Genomic DNA, 15,289 nt, shown 5'->3' with positions numbered 1-15,289 from the left:
GTCTATTAAGAGGTGATCTCTACTTGACTTACAAAGGCATGTCTAACCCAGCTCTGTTAGAAATGCTACATCTAAAGAAATCCCAATCCCTCCGCACCACATGCTCCAGAGACCTAAACCTCATCACCACAATCAACAGAACATGGTGGAGGGACAGGTTCATAACTCAGAGACTACCCATGCTCTGGATGCTCTGGAATAGACTTCCCATACATGTCAAGGAGAGCACCTCACTTGCCCTCTTCAAGCGAAATCTTGATGAGTGGATGGAAAATAGAAAGTTCACCCTGGGCATCACTCCAGTGGCTCTACTTGATAGAGGCACTGGAAGCTAACGACGGGTGGCACAATGCCAGGGCACTTCTATGGGCTAGGCTTGTAAAGGCCCCAGGACCATTAGCCTAGTATACACCTATGAAACTATGAGCCTATGAATTGTAGGCAGTATTCACACTTTGAATAAAACATAACAAATTTTCCAAATTTCCTTTCCAAACTAAAAACAAATCATCTATAAAATGTCCATAACATGCCACATTATTATACAAAAGATTGTTCACAATGTGTTCCTTCTCCCATGCTATCATAAAAAACATTTGCATAGCTGGGAGCTAATCCCTCCCCCTTATCAGGCTTCATAATTCTTATTGCCCTATTTTTGGACAAGTCAGACAAAATCAGTTGTTCCTATTTAGTTAAATTATTGTTCAAGTGTAATTTGGAGCTCATAAATGATTCCCTTATGTCCCATTCATACAACTTTTCAAAAAGGGCTACAGGTGGCAACAAAGAGGGGGTTGAATGTGCTTGGTCTATATAGTTTGTTAATATAATTGTTCTCTGTTGTGTTGGCATTGACTAACCTGAAATTTTAATTTTATCCCTAGGGGCAGATTGAATTTAGTAGAGAAAATCATTGATGTAAAACTGTTTGCAAGGAAGACAAATTTCAGGTTACTCCTAAATGGACTACTTACAATTTGTTTGTTTGTGTCTTTCGGCTTTTCCCAGTTAGGGGTCGCCACAGCGGAACTCCGGTCTGCTAATGATTGGTAGTTGATTTTTACGTGCCGAGTTACCAGCCCTGACGCAAAACCTTCAACGAAGGTACGCCCATTCACACATGTCTCCATGCAGCTGAGAATCGAACCGGACAGCGTCTTACTGTGAGGCGACAACGCTACCGCAGCACCACCACTGCGGCAAATGGACTACTTACAATACATTTTAAAAAATGAGATCTTTTTTACATAACAATGAATTTTTTACCCCAGCTTCTACTAAAGAGGTGAACATGTCCAGTAACATAACAGACGTTGCACTAGAAGCATTATTTTTGGACTACGATTTTAATTTAGATGAAATCAATTTTTTTCAAAGTCAAGAATCCCTTGACTCATCAGTACTACTGATCTTTATTCAACAGGTCCTGGTTCATGTTGGCTCAATTCTTTGTTGGATTTGTGGTTATTAAAAATATAAAAAAAGTATTTAGAGTCAAGAAGTGGTGTTAAAATGTAGGAAACATCAAGACATGATGAAATAAGCATGTTTTTTCAGTCCGTGGGTACAGTTCTTCTTTAATGTCAAAATCTAGTGGCAAAATAATACTGTCCATTATATAATACCTGTTCACACTGCCATTGTTTTTACTTTTTATTCTTATCATTGGATGTCTTCTTTGTGGCTAGTGAAAAACTGAAAGTCTTCACAGTCTTTCAGGTCTTTCTTCCATATTTCCTTGCCTTGCTGCTTCAGTACAAGTTCTTCCTTTTAACAAAAAATCTGTTTCAGAGGTAAACCCTTCAAACTGGCTTCTTCCCCAGCCAAGATTACCTCCAATATTTTCCCTTCAGCAGTTGCTATTTTTGTTTCCAACCTTACAGTTTCCTCCTCCTGTGATCTCTCTCCACCATGTCACTTCATCATATGACTTCTCCTTCCTGTCTGGTTCGTCAAATTTACCAACATTGTTGGTTCCAATCCTCTGTTTTCCAACTCTTTACCATTTATTTTATTTCCTTTTCTTTCTTTCAGTAAGTTTTCTCCTGCTCCTTTCTTCGTCTTGCTGCACTCTCCCATCTTCGAATTCCAGCAGCTCCACAGAGTGCCTCACTTCCTCACTTCAACAGAAGAGGAAAGGTTCCCTTGTGTCCTGGCTTAATTTCTCCTAGTCAGTATGACTTCTGCCTTAGGTCTATCCTAAAGACTCTGGCTCAGTGGGACTAATCCAGTAAAGAAAAAGATAAAAATGCATTTATCGTTGCCCTCTGGCATATGTACTGGCTGCATACTTTTCAACCTCTTAGCACATTTTTATTTTATTTTATTTTACATTTGTGTTGACCGGGATAGTCCGACTGGATACATGCCCATTTTCAGCGAAGGCCTGGAGAGAAAAGCTCCGAATAGTAGTTACAAAAGCAAACATGACAAAAATACACATTTAAAACAGTTTACAGACTCAGTTGAGACAACTGAGTTATGCAATCTGAAAAAAAAATTATGATATAGCACACTTAAAATAACATTGAATAGTAATAGTACTCAAGTATTACCAAAGATTTAGTCAGGTTTAGAGCAAGAACATAGCCAATGTGTATTAAAATATTGTTGGAGACTTTTCTTAAATTGTGTTAGAGAGGTCTCTAGAGTAATAGTTCCAAGTTTTACCAACAGAATTAGCAAATAGAGAGTCACCGGCAGAGTTTTTGGATTTAACAGTTTGGACTACCAGTCTATTAGATGAGCAAAGTGGTCTAAAATTATAGTGGGGGGTAGATAATATTTTTAACAGCAGGTTTATTATCTGGTTGGTTGAGTACTTTATGAGCCATTATTAGTTGGTTGTACTTTAATAGGCTGGGCAACTCTAACCAACCAAAACAGTTTAGGTGTTTACAGTGATGTGTTCTGTAAGGCATACCAGTGGCAAACCTAGCTATGTGGCTATAGCAGGAAGAGAGTTTATTAAGATCACTTTTGTTTATGTTGGCAAGTAGAGGGGAGGTGTAGAAAAGGGTAGAGAGTAGATGAGAATGGGCTATGGCTATACTAGCAAGTGTGGTAAGAAAAGGTTTAATTCTATACAATGTACCAAGTTTTTTATTGATTGTTTTAATAGTTTGGTTGACATGCTTGTCAAATTTAAGATTGTTATCAACCAAGACACCTGGAAGTTTTGTGCAAATGTCAGGGAAATTATAGTACCATTATTTGATTTAATGGAGAAGGGTAGTATAGAGGATCTTTGAGTGGAAGATAAAAGTAGAATAAGAAGTTATGTACTCACCATAATGTTCCATCTGAGTAGGAAACTTCATTTGTCTGCAACCTTTGGGTATCGGATCCGATCTCGGATCCGAGCTGGCAACTTGTTTCACAGCTATAAGACCCGAGCTCCTAGCTCCTCCCCTTACCCATAATCCCCTGCCAATCCTAACTAACCTCAGATCAAGTTTGCCCTCCTACAAGCAGCTAAAAGGCTAAATACGTCCCGAATGGGACTAGAAGAAGGACATCCAGGGACTAAAATTCTGAAGGTCAGGGGGAAGGAGGGGGGGATGGTTGCAGACAAATGAAGTTTCCTACTCAGATGGAACGTTATGGTGAGTACATAACTTCTTAATCTGAAGTAGGTACTTCATTTGTCAGCAACCTTTGGGACAGAGTCCCCAGCTACCTGGAACTTGGGCGGCCATCATGGAAGGATATTCCGGAGCACTGCGGAGCCAAAAGATGCTCTCCCTCTGGAGATGACGTCCAGCTTATAATGGTTGATAAAGGTATGAGATGAGGCCCAAGTGGCTGCGAAGCAAATATCATCTAAAGACACTCTAGACCTAAAGGCAGCAGAGGTAGATATGGAGCGAGTAGAATGTGCACGAACTCCCTGAAGTGCGGGCCTCCCAGAACTTTCATAGGCCAATAGAATATACTGTGAGATCCATTGTGATGAAGTGACCTTAGAGACAGGTTTACCCAAGTTAAATTTGGCAAAGGAGATGAACAACTGGTCGGATTGTCTATGACCAGCAGTCCTGTGAATGTAGAAGCACAGTTGTCTATGCACATCTAACGAATGCAGTTTGTATTCTCCTTTGTTCTGATACTTAGGAAAGAAGACTGGCAGGTTAATGGATTGGTTGATATTAGCCTCTGAAGCCACCTTGGGAAGGAACAAGGGATTGGTCCTGAGGTACACTCTATCCTGGTGAAAGGCCAAATACGGGGGTTTTACACAAAGGGCCTGAAGCTCAGAAACTCTTTTCGCTGAAGTAATAGCGACAAGGAACGCCGTTTTCCAAGATAGGTACTTAAGATCAACCGAAGCAGCAGGTTCAAAAGGGGGAGCTGTTAAGGCCTGTAGGACTAGTGATAAATCTCAAGGGGGTACAACTTCCTTGACAGGAGGTCTGAGCAGGAAGGTACCCTTGAGAAAGGTTTTACACAATTTTGCCGTAATCAAAGGACCTGACTCATGTCCCACATGGTAATGAGAAATAGCTGCCAGTTGAACCTTGACCGTAGAGCAGCTAGCCCCCTGATGAAATAGACCTGTAAGGAAATCCACCACAGTGGGCAATGGTGCTGTGAAGGGATCTAAATTATGATTCTCTGCCCAGATGGAGAAACGCTTCCACTTACTGCGATAGACCTTTCTAGTGGAAGGTTTGTGTGCTGCTACTAGGATGGCTTTAACTGGGGAAGAGATTCCGGGAGTCCTGACTAGGAGTGGAACTGGAGCAGCCAAGCTGTCAACTTGAGGTTGTCCAGATTCAGGATCGGGAGATCTAGGGGATGAGATATTAGATCCGGTAGGGGATCCAGAATCCAAGGAGGATTTACCAGGTGAGACCACAGGTAAGGGAACCATGTCTGACGAGGCCAGAATGGGGCAATGAGGATCATTCTGCTCCCCAACTGACTGGCTTTCTGTATGAGTTTCAGCATCAGAGGTAGAGGTGGGTAAGCATAAACTAGATCAGGAGGTCAAGCATGCACCAGAGCGTCTCTCGGGGATTCCCCGAAGGGGGGAATTAGAGTGAAGTAACTGTTGCATTTCGTATTTGAGGGAGAAGCGAAGAGATCGCAACAGGGTTGCCCCCACTCGGCAAAAATCCGCTTCGCTACCTGGGGATTGAGAGACCACTCGTAAGGGGAAAGAATGGTGCGGCTGAGCCTGTCCGCCAGTATGTTGGACCGTCCCGGAATGTGCGTTGCAATAAGAAAGCGGTTGGTGGAGATCGCCCATTCCCACACTCTCATGGCCTCATGACAGAGAGGATAGGACCTGGTTCCCCCCTGTTTGTTGATGTACCAGACAACTGACATGTTGTCCGTCTGTATCGCAATAGTTCCTACAGGAAGAATGTTCTGAAGTGCTTGCAACGCCAATAGCACTGCCCTCATCTCCAGGACATTGATATGCAAAGAGGTCTCTGTGTCATTCCACGTGCCTTGGACCGTCCCACCTGAGCAATGCCCCCCCCCCACCCGAAGCGAGAGGCGTCCGTGGTCACCGTGGCAAGGGGAGGAGGCATGGAGAAGTATGGAGGTCCGGAGATTGGAGCCACCATAAGAGAGCCCTCCTGCAAGCCCTGCTGAGGGGAATAGGATGGCTTAGGGAGTAATGCAGAAAGGACCACTGGACTTGAAGGGGTCCATTGCAGGACCCTCATATTCAGACGAGCCAATGGCAGAACAGTGATTGCCGCCGCCATGGAGCCTAGAGCCCTCAGGACCAACCCCGCCGATGGAGCTTCTAACTGGAGGATGGCCCGCACATGAAGCCTCAGGTTTTGCAGTCGTTCCGCAGTCAGGAATGCTAGAAGGTTTCTCGTATCCAACTTGGCCCCTATAAACTCTATCACCTGAGTTGGAGGAAGAGAAGATTTGTCCCTGTTGATGGTGATGCCCAGCTAGGGAACAAGCCGGAGGAAGTAGCCCCTGGCTGAGCAAAGTAGATGCCTTGTCGGGGCGGTCAGGAGCCAGTCGTCCAGGTATGGAAAAACCTGCATTCCCTGGAGTCTCAGGTGGGCCGCTATCACTGCTAATACTTTGGTAAACACCCTGGGGCTGTGGTGAGACCAAAGGGAAGGACCCTGAACTGGTAGTGACTGGCTCCCAGCTGGAAGCGGAGGAACCTCCTGGATAGTCTGTCCATCAGAATGTGGTAGTACGCATCCTTGAGGTCTACTGAGCACATCCAGTCATTCTCCTGCAATAGGGGGAGGATGGATTGAAGAGTGACCATCCGGAACTTTTGTTTGGTTACTGACAGGTTCAAAAGGGAGAGGTCGAGAATTGGCCTTAAGTCCCCCGTCTTTTTTGGCACCAGAAAGAACCTGGAGTAAAAACCTAATCTGCGCTGGTCTGGGGTTGGATGGCTCTTTTTTCTAGGAGCTGCTGAATCTCTGCAGCTGCTACCTCCCTCTGATCGGGTGGTACATCGGGGAGGTTTCTGAGTTTGGGGACATGATACAGGGGAATTTGGTAACCTCTGGATATGATACGAAGCACCCAGCGATCTGATGTGATGGACTCCCAAGCTGCCAGGTGCCTCGAGAAACGCCCCCTGACTGCCTCCAGAGTGGAGCAGTCGGGCAACCCCTCAGGGTTGCTGTGTGGGCTGATCAGAGAAGATTTCTCTGGACCCAAAATTCTTCGGGCCCCCTCTGCCTCAGGGCGGCGTCACTCCCTGTCCTCCTCTGCCACGGAAGGACTAGTTGTCTGGAGCAGGCTGGGAATGTTGCAATTTCCAGAACCACATCTTCTTCTGTCCCTTTTGGTTCTTGGAGAAGGACCTCTGGGGAGCAGAGAAGCACACTCCGACGGCAGACAACGTCTTCCCGTCCTTTTCGCTCTGGACTAAAGTCTCGCGAATGGTCTTGCCAAATAAGGCAGAACCATCAAAGGGGGCATTCGCAAATGATGCCTTGAAGGGTTCCGCGAAGTCACAATGTCGGAGCCAGGCCTGGCGTCTCATGACTTGGCCTGCTCCGCTGGCTCTAGCGGCTCCCTCTGTGGCATGGGACAAAAGTCACATAGAGGTATTCGATATAGATCTTAAGTGGCCATGCGTGTGGAGTACCACTGTTTGTCCTCCGCCGACATGGACTCCGGGGGGGGGGAAGCAGTGTACTCTTTGATAAGGTCTCGCTGCATCCTAATAATGTGTGCCATGTAGTTCAGGGACCTTATTGAGAAGGTCGCTGAACTAAAGACCCGCTTCCCTAGGCGATCCATCGAGCGGGACTCTTTGCTCAGTGGATGGACCGAGGGGCTCTCCTGAGCTAATTCCCTCTTGGTGGCTGCCACCACCAACATGGCATCTACGGGGGGACCCTTGCTCCAGTGGGATCTCTCTGAAGGGGGGCTCAGAATCCTATCGGGGCATTTGGAAACTGGCTCCACAGTGTCCGGCTCCTTCCACGCCCTGGTGGTAATAAGGTCCACCAGGGGGTCGGGCGGAGGGGACACCCAAGAGGTAGATGGGCCTTCTTCGAACGCCTCCAGGAACACGGACTCGTCGGAGGAAGCCTTGGAGGCAGACCACCCCCCACTAATCCTGAGCATTTCCATGATGTCTTCGGAGACATCCTCGGGGGGCGACCTTGGGGAGCCTTCCCCTTCATCCAAGTCCGTGTCTTCTGTTAAGGACTCAGGGGAGTCCACGTGCCTCCTCTTACACTTCCGCTTACGAGGAACATCCTCAGGGGGGCTGTCCGAGGAAGTCTCACCAGCAACATCTTGTTCCAGAGGAACAACCTGAGACATCGAAGCAGGCTGTCCCTGTGGCCAGGTGATGGAAGCCAGACCCAGCTGAGAGGGAGTGCAGGATGGGGCCGAGGCAAGGGCCGGGGGTCCGGATGCACTCAACAGAGCCCTCTCCACTGCATCGAAGGCCAAGGGAGAGTCGCTCTCTCTCGGATCAGAGAGCTGACTCCCATTCAGATCCGATGGGGGGATCGGAACCGGAGCAGAGACCATCGGATCCAAAGGACCCGTGTGTTCCGACCTGGATGGAGCTGAAGGCACACTGAATCCCTCGGATCCGAAGCTCAGCCCACGGCTCCGAGAGCTCGGACCCAACAAGGATGGACCCGACAAACTCGAGGGAAAGGTCGGAGCCGAAGCACCAAGTACTGTCGGCGCCGACCCACCCCCGGCTCCAACGCTGCCCGGCTCCAGGCGCTCTGAACCCGGGAAGCGGGTCGGAGAAGGAGCTATCGGGGCAAAAAAAGGTATTGAGGTAGGAGCACTCCCATCTGCAGCTGGGCCTGGATGAACCTTCGCATCATCCGGTCCAAGTCTGCGTCCGACAGGCTATATGTGGATCTCGACGAGGCCACCGAGGCGGGCCGGGAGTGCCGCCTCGATGACCTCGACGGAGATCGGGTCTCCTCCTCCTCGGGTCCCGGTGAGAAGCATGGGGACCGGAGCCGAGGAGGAGGAGACTTGGAAGTCGTGGAGGGAGAAGCCCTCTTAGCCAGGGGGGGCCGAAGCGGAGGCCTCGGCCCGCCGCTTGTGGTGCTTCTCCCTCCTTTTCTCCCTCCTGGCCTCCCTCTCCTCCGGCACCGCAGCGGGAGTTTGAGTCCCGGCCGGGGGGAAGAGAGGCAGGAGTGGCCGCCACCGAGGACTGGGGTGAGGCCACGGGAGCACCGGAGGCCGAAGCCGAATCCGGGGGCAAAAGTCCCGCCATGATCAGCTTCGACCTCCGTTCTTTCAGTGCCCTGGGGTTGAACGCCACACAGATAGTACACCCAGAGGAGAGGTGTTCAACCCCAAGGCACCGAACACACCGAGTGTGGCCATCCGCCGGTGAAAGCTTATGGCCACACTCGGTGCATTTAGAAAAGATCAGTTTTGGGGCCTCTGACATTACACTAGTACCAAAAAAGCAAACTCACTCACACAAGGCCCCAAACACACACCGACCCACACACAAACTATGCACCAGCGAACGGAGGGGAGGAAATTACACTAAAAAAATGTAAGATTTTAGGGCTAAAATAAGGGGAAACCTGACACACTCAACCTTTTAACAAAAAATATAACAATAATGATAATAAGCTGAAAGACTTATCTGAACTGACTAGGAGCTCTGAATCTAGCTGCTTTCACTAAGCGCGGCAAACTAGATCTGAGGTTAGTCAGGGTTGGCAGGGGATTATGGGTAAGGGGAGGAGCTAGGAGCTCGGATCTTATAGCTGTGAAACAAGTTGCCGGCTCGGATCCGATACCCAAAGGTTGCTGACAAATGAAGTACCTACTTCAGATCCTTTGTTATGTTTGGATTTAAAATTAGATGACGGTCAAAAAGCCAGTTTTCGACTATATTAAATGTATTTTGGGTTAGTGTCTGCAATACTAGTTAGGAAGTGGCAGAGCAAATCAAAGTAAAGTCATCTGCATATTGAATGCAATTAGCATTTGGAATGGCCACATGGAGGTCATTAATGAAAATGGAAAACAAAAGAGGTCCCACAATAGATCCCTGGGGAACTCCAAGGAGGTTGGATAGTTTATTCTGCCATAGGGCGGCTTGTTGTCGAGTGCAAAGATATGAATAGAAACATTGGAGAGAAGAATTGTCTAAGGAAATTGCTTTCAAGGTGGAAATAAGTAGTTGGTGGCTAACCATATCAAAAGCCTTTGAGAGATCTAAAAAAAATGGCAGGGGACGGTTTGTTATTGTTTCTGTTATGGTTGATGGCATCAGAGAAGGAAAGAAGGGCTGAGGTGGTACTATGATGGGGCCTAAAGTCATGCTTAGACTTTGTTAGTAGATGGTTCTGGATTAGATAGTGCAGAAGCTGATTATGGATGCACTTTTCATAATTTTAGTCAGTGGTGACAAGATAGCTATAGGTCTATAATTGGAAAGTTCAGTTGAGTTACTGCCTTTACGAAATGGTATGACATGAGAAGTTTTCCAGAGAGAGGGGACTGTAGCTTCTGATATACTATGATTGATTAGAATGGAAATGGGATACACTCTAGTATTTGCAGCTTTTTGCAGATACTCAGCAGGGAGAAGATCAGCAGATAGGGTTGTGGGCTTTAGTTTTTTGAATAGGGAACAAATACTAGATGTAGAAACTGGGAGGAGGCTGAAGGAGTACCGGGTACTGGGAATGGGAAGCTGTAAGTTAGAGGAACCCATAACCAGCTGACTGGTTAGAGCCTGGATAGTCTCAGTGAAGAAACTATTAAAGTTAATTAGCAACATCTTCTGATGGTTTATCTGTGAAGGCTGAAGGAGTAGGTGTGGTGGTTTGACCAGGGTGCAGTAGTTTATTTATACCTGCCCAGAATTTTTAAGGTTTTTTTTCGTTACTATTCTGAAGATGAAAGCAGTAGTTTTTTTATCTAGTAAAATGCCTCTTTTAGTCTCATTCATTAAATGCCAATATTTATTTTGAGCTTGAGGAGATTTAGTGGTACGCCATGTAGCACATGCCTTACTTGTGAGTGAAATTCTTGATTTGGTTTCCTTAGAGAGCTAAGGCACAGTTTTTGTTTGAGTCCTAATGGTGCAAGCAGGAGCATGGGAGTGAATAATGGCCAGGATTTTTTTATTAAAGTAAGAGACAGCTTCATCTAGGGGCAAGTTTTTTAGCAGAGACCAATTGCATGATTAAGTTCCTCTTGAAATTTGATAGGGTGAAAGTTATTATTATTTCTAACTGTTCTATAGGGGTGCTGGTGGGGGTTATTGGTTTTGTGTTTAATTATAAAGGTGAGAAAGTGAGGTCATCAGGGAGAGACCCAGATGTATACAATTGGGAGTGACTATTGATAAGAATCCAGTCTATGTTAAAATCACCAAGCACTATGGTTTCTTGGGGATAGTTACTTGGGTCTATAGCAGAAGCATGAAAAGGCTTCTGAGCGAATACGGAAACAACGACACATATTCATCGAATCACATTCTATGAATATGTCATAGGGCAAGGAGATAGTTGGCCAATTTCACAGAGTTGTCCTTTCCTTCCCTATAATACGAAATCAGAGTTGGTATATTTAGTTAGGGGTGTGAGGGGCAAAGCCCCCCACCTGTTTACGGTGTTAACCAACACAAGGACCTTAGTCCTAGAAGTACAAAGTAAGCAAACTAGGGAATATAGTACAGCTTTATATAGTATCTTATGCTTTAAGTATTCAATTCACTATTGAAATGAAATTTAGACAAAGCCTAAAATAATGGGGGAGAAAGGCCTAAAAATTGAACAGATTTTAAAAGTGTTCTTATAAACACAAAAAGTTGACAGAATAACAGGTTTTCTGCTACCATACATTTTCTAAAGAATATAAAGTCTGAAACTCAAATGTGTGTCATTATTTAGTCGCTTCAATCATCAATAATTTGCCAGAAAAGCACAAATTTTAAGAGGAACAAAAAAAAATATGAGGAAAAAAATCTGGACATTCTGTGAAATCTGTACAGTTGGGAGGTATGACTGGCTGAGAAAAGTCTAAGAGGAACCAGTTCCTTTACTAATATAAGTGAAACCAGTAATAAAAGACAAAATAAATCAGACAAAGTTGCGGGGATTTTTTGCAACCACCACTCACCCCCTTTATTTATTTATTTATTTATTATTTTTTCAAATAAGACTGAAGTGTTTTGTGTGCAATCGTGATGGAAACAGTTTATTTTTTAACTAGTTAAATATATATAGTGATGAAATGTAGCATTGTGCAATTCATGCAGTTTGAACCCCTTGTAAAGCTGCATAAAAAACATAAGGCATTTTTTGCTGTTACAGAAATGGCCACTGTAATTTCTTAAATGCATTTAATCTTTCTAATCCTTAAACTGTAGCAGTCGATGTCCTTACATTCACTGCTGCAGTATTCTTAACAGATGGGATTCCCTGCTGTGGAAGCCCAAATGTTCAGCCAGTTTATCAAAGATTACTTGTTGCTTTCAAAAGTAAGTCGAACGTCACCCAAATGCTCCTTGCGTAGCATAGGGCATAAAGGTGACGTTCAGGCCTACCATAATCAGAACTTCTTTGCTACCAACCTGTACATATCTTTTTATTGTCGGTCTGTTTTGCCTGTGTCCGTTTTCTGCCAATTGAAAGCATTTTTGTTCTCCAGTGACTATCTACATCTGTTTGCTGACTTCCGTTGCAGTTGCAGACAAGGGCCCCATTGGGGATTTTGTTTTTTCTTACCATACCTGTGGATGTTCCTTTGGTTCTCTCTGTGTGAGTTGCTCAATGCTGGTTTGGTCTATACTTCTATTACGGCCCACTTATCAGCTATCTCTGCTAGTCGACCTTTTTCTCTTCCTTTAGCTTCTAGATTTGAGGTTAAACCATTTCTTAAATGCATCCTTAATATCAGACCTCCCAGGCAGACTGTTCCTCCTCACTGGGATCTTAATTTTGTTTTGGAGAAGCTGACTCAGGCTCTTTTTAATCCTGCTGTGTCAGTTTCCTTGTTACATTGTTCCTGGAAAATTGTTCCTTTATTAGAGCTTACTTCTGCAGATGGGCTTCTGAGTTGCAGGCCCTTATGGCTTGTCCTTCTTTTTTGGTCTTTCATGAGGACAGGGTGTTCATGCACATAACTCTTCTTTTCTGCCTACGGTGGTTAATGAGTTATCACTGAATCAGTCTATTAATCTGCCTACTTTTTTCCCCTCTTCACAAGATGACAGTGAGAGGGTGGTGCATACTTTGGACGTGCACAGGCAACTCAGGGTTTATTTGGATAAGACTAAGGCTATTAGAAAATCTAATCAGTTATTTGTTTCTTTTCATCCTAGATCTTTGGGACTTGCTGTATCTAAACAAACTATTTCTTCTTGGATTTCTAAGGTTATTTCCTTTTGTTACACTTATTATAGCAAGAGCCTTCCTTCTTCAGTTAAGGCTTATTCTACTAGAGCTGTGGCTTCTTCGGGTGATTTTTTTAAGGGCTTAGATACTAATTTTATTCTTGAGGCAGCTATTTGGACTTCTGTGCATACTTTTGCCGTGCACTACAAGTTGGATGGTATTTCTAGAGCTAGGGCTGGTTTTGCTAGTGCTATTCTTCATGACTTTTTAGGGGGCTCTTCTGCGCCTTCCCCCTCCCAAGTTTCCTCTTGAGCTTTGGCACTCTCCCACCTGTTAAAAATACTGCAGCAGTGAATGAAAGGACATAGAAGAGTTGTGTAAAATCTTACCATAACCACAGAGGTCCTTGCCTTCACTTCACTTATGCTGCAGTATTTGTTCCCACTCTTTATCCCTCTAGTCTTTTGCCTTCCTGGATGTACAGGTTACCTCTTGGGTTTCTTCGACTGTGTTCTTACTGGGGCATTCAGTTCTGATTATGGCAGGCCTGAATGTCACCTTTATGCCCTACCCTACCCAAGGAGCATTTGGGTGACGTTCGGAGTACCTTTTGCAGACGGGCCGGTCATTCAGGCTTCCACAGCAGGGAATCCCATCTGATAAGAATAACATAGGAGTGAAGGCAAGGACATCTACAGTTATGGTAAGATTTTATATAACTCTACTATTTTGACATGTATTTATTTTTCATATTATATCTGAAAACAATCCAAATCTGAACTAGCACACAGGAAAAACGGATGTCTGACTAACATTCTTTTTAAAAAAAATTCTGTTTTGCAAAAGAGGAATCTGAAAACTATTTTTAAAGCATATACAGGAGGCTTCACCCCTTACATAACAAACAGCTATGAAGTCACTGCATGTCAGTGAAAGTAGTTCTTTGTCATTATCTTGTCTGCATACACTTTGGTGAACTACCAAGTGGATGACAATTAAATGTCCTACTACCACAGCATACATACCTGGTTAAAAATGCTCAGTAAATATTCATCACCAGTTTATTACTATATTTTCTACTAAAAAGACAGTAATTCAGAAGGGCCAAGACTTCCCTTACCTGTTCCTCTTTGGTGTAGAGATGGAAACACTGTGCCAGTGTGCAACTCTGAGGCTGACTGTGAAGCTCTTTCAGCTGCCGTACACTCTCAGAGTCTGGAATATACTCTTCCTCAATACTTCCAAACAAGCTGGCATGAGAAGGAAGATAGGCAAAGCATTTCTTTAGAAAAATAAACAATAAATATTTCAAGTTCCACACATTATGAAACCTGTGTATGCAGAAGAAGCCAAGTAAAAGGGGATACTCAACTACTCTTTTGTTTCTCTGTCCCATTCAACAATTATCTTCACATGTGGTGGTCCACCTTGACCACAAGACTTTAATGCTCTGCAAAATAAATAAAATTGTCAGCAAATACCATTACAGAAATAAATATATTTATTTTTTTTTTATTTTAGTAGTTATAAATGGGCACTGAGGAGAAAATCATTAAGAAAATATACAAAGTCATCAGTGGTTCTACAAAAGACAAACAATAACTTCACAAATAAGTATTTTTATGAATTCCAACAATTTAAACATCTCTGCTTGAATTTAGCTATAGTTCCCAAGATTGATGAAAAACTGTACCTCCAAAAGGAAGTCTTAGAGTCAGAAGTTGAAGTGCTCAGTTAACTGCACAGGAATGGAGTTAGAAGATATTACATTTTACAAATAGTAACTCTTGACTTGACAATCTTAGAGGATGAACCATCAGTAAAAAAGAAGGAGCTCCTACAAACACATTACTGATGGATTTACTGCACATCAGCAAGTCAAATGGCATCAGAAATACTTGGACTATGGATCTAAACCTCTTCTGCAACATCAACAGAATGGTTTGGTGGGACAAGTACATCTCATAAAGGATACTGCTACTCTGGAACAGACTTTTCATCCACAAAAAACGTTTATCTCTGTCCATATTCAAGCATGACTTAGCTCTTTGGATGGGAAATAGTTTACCCCAGGGCTGCCCCTATACAACTAATGGACAGAGACAGCACCTAAAAAATTTGTCCCATCAAATTATTTATGGTATGATCCCAGTTATTCTTATAAGGGGTACTGTACAATTATCAAACATGTGATGGGAAAAGCCAATGTATTAACAAATGGGATAGGTTATTTTGAGCACAACAAGGGAAACCAGCTCCACTTAAAATAGCCCAAGAGGCAGCTAGCCTAGTATTTACCTATGAACTTATGAACAGACAGGATAAAGACCATGAAGTGTTCAAAAAGTCAAAAATGGAAGCTTAAGCAGTGAACAGCAACCACTGCAGTTCCATAAGGACTAGAATAACAACAGTAACAGGACAGGAGAAAGAAATGCCAGTCAGAGTTGTGCCAGGTCATCATCTGCAAACTAGAGATAAAAAGGAATTAC

The 15,289-nt window shown here is 44.2% G+C and overlaps 1 protein-coding gene across 1 annotated transcript in view; it reads right to left on the bottom strand.

Annotated features, from left to right (window-relative positions):
• USP31 (ubiquitin specific peptidase 31) overlaps positions 1 to 15,289 on the bottom strand; it is a 2,233,792-nt gene that overhangs the window by 902,307 nt on the left and 1,316,196 nt on the right. Inside the window, exons 10-11 of the mRNA XM_044089819.1 lie at positions 14,170 to 14,247; positions 13,918 to 14,047 (exon numbers count right to left, since the gene is read on the bottom strand). Of these exons, the coding sequence (XP_043945754.1) occupies positions 13,918 to 14,047; positions 14,170 to 14,247 (208 nt within the window). The remainder of the gene's footprint in view (positions 1 to 13,917; positions 14,048 to 14,169; positions 14,248 to 15,289) is intronic.

This window comes from Protopterus annectens, chromosome 12.part0, assembly GCF_019279795.1.
Source record: "Protopterus annectens isolate FY-2018-M chromosome 12.part0, PAN1.0, whole genome shotgun sequence".
Lineage (NCBI taxonomy): Eukaryota > Metazoa > Chordata > Ceratodontiformes > Protopteridae > Protopterus > Protopterus annectens.
Note: the sequence above shows the minus strand (reverse complement) of the source record. Positions and strands in the feature narration are given on the sequence as shown.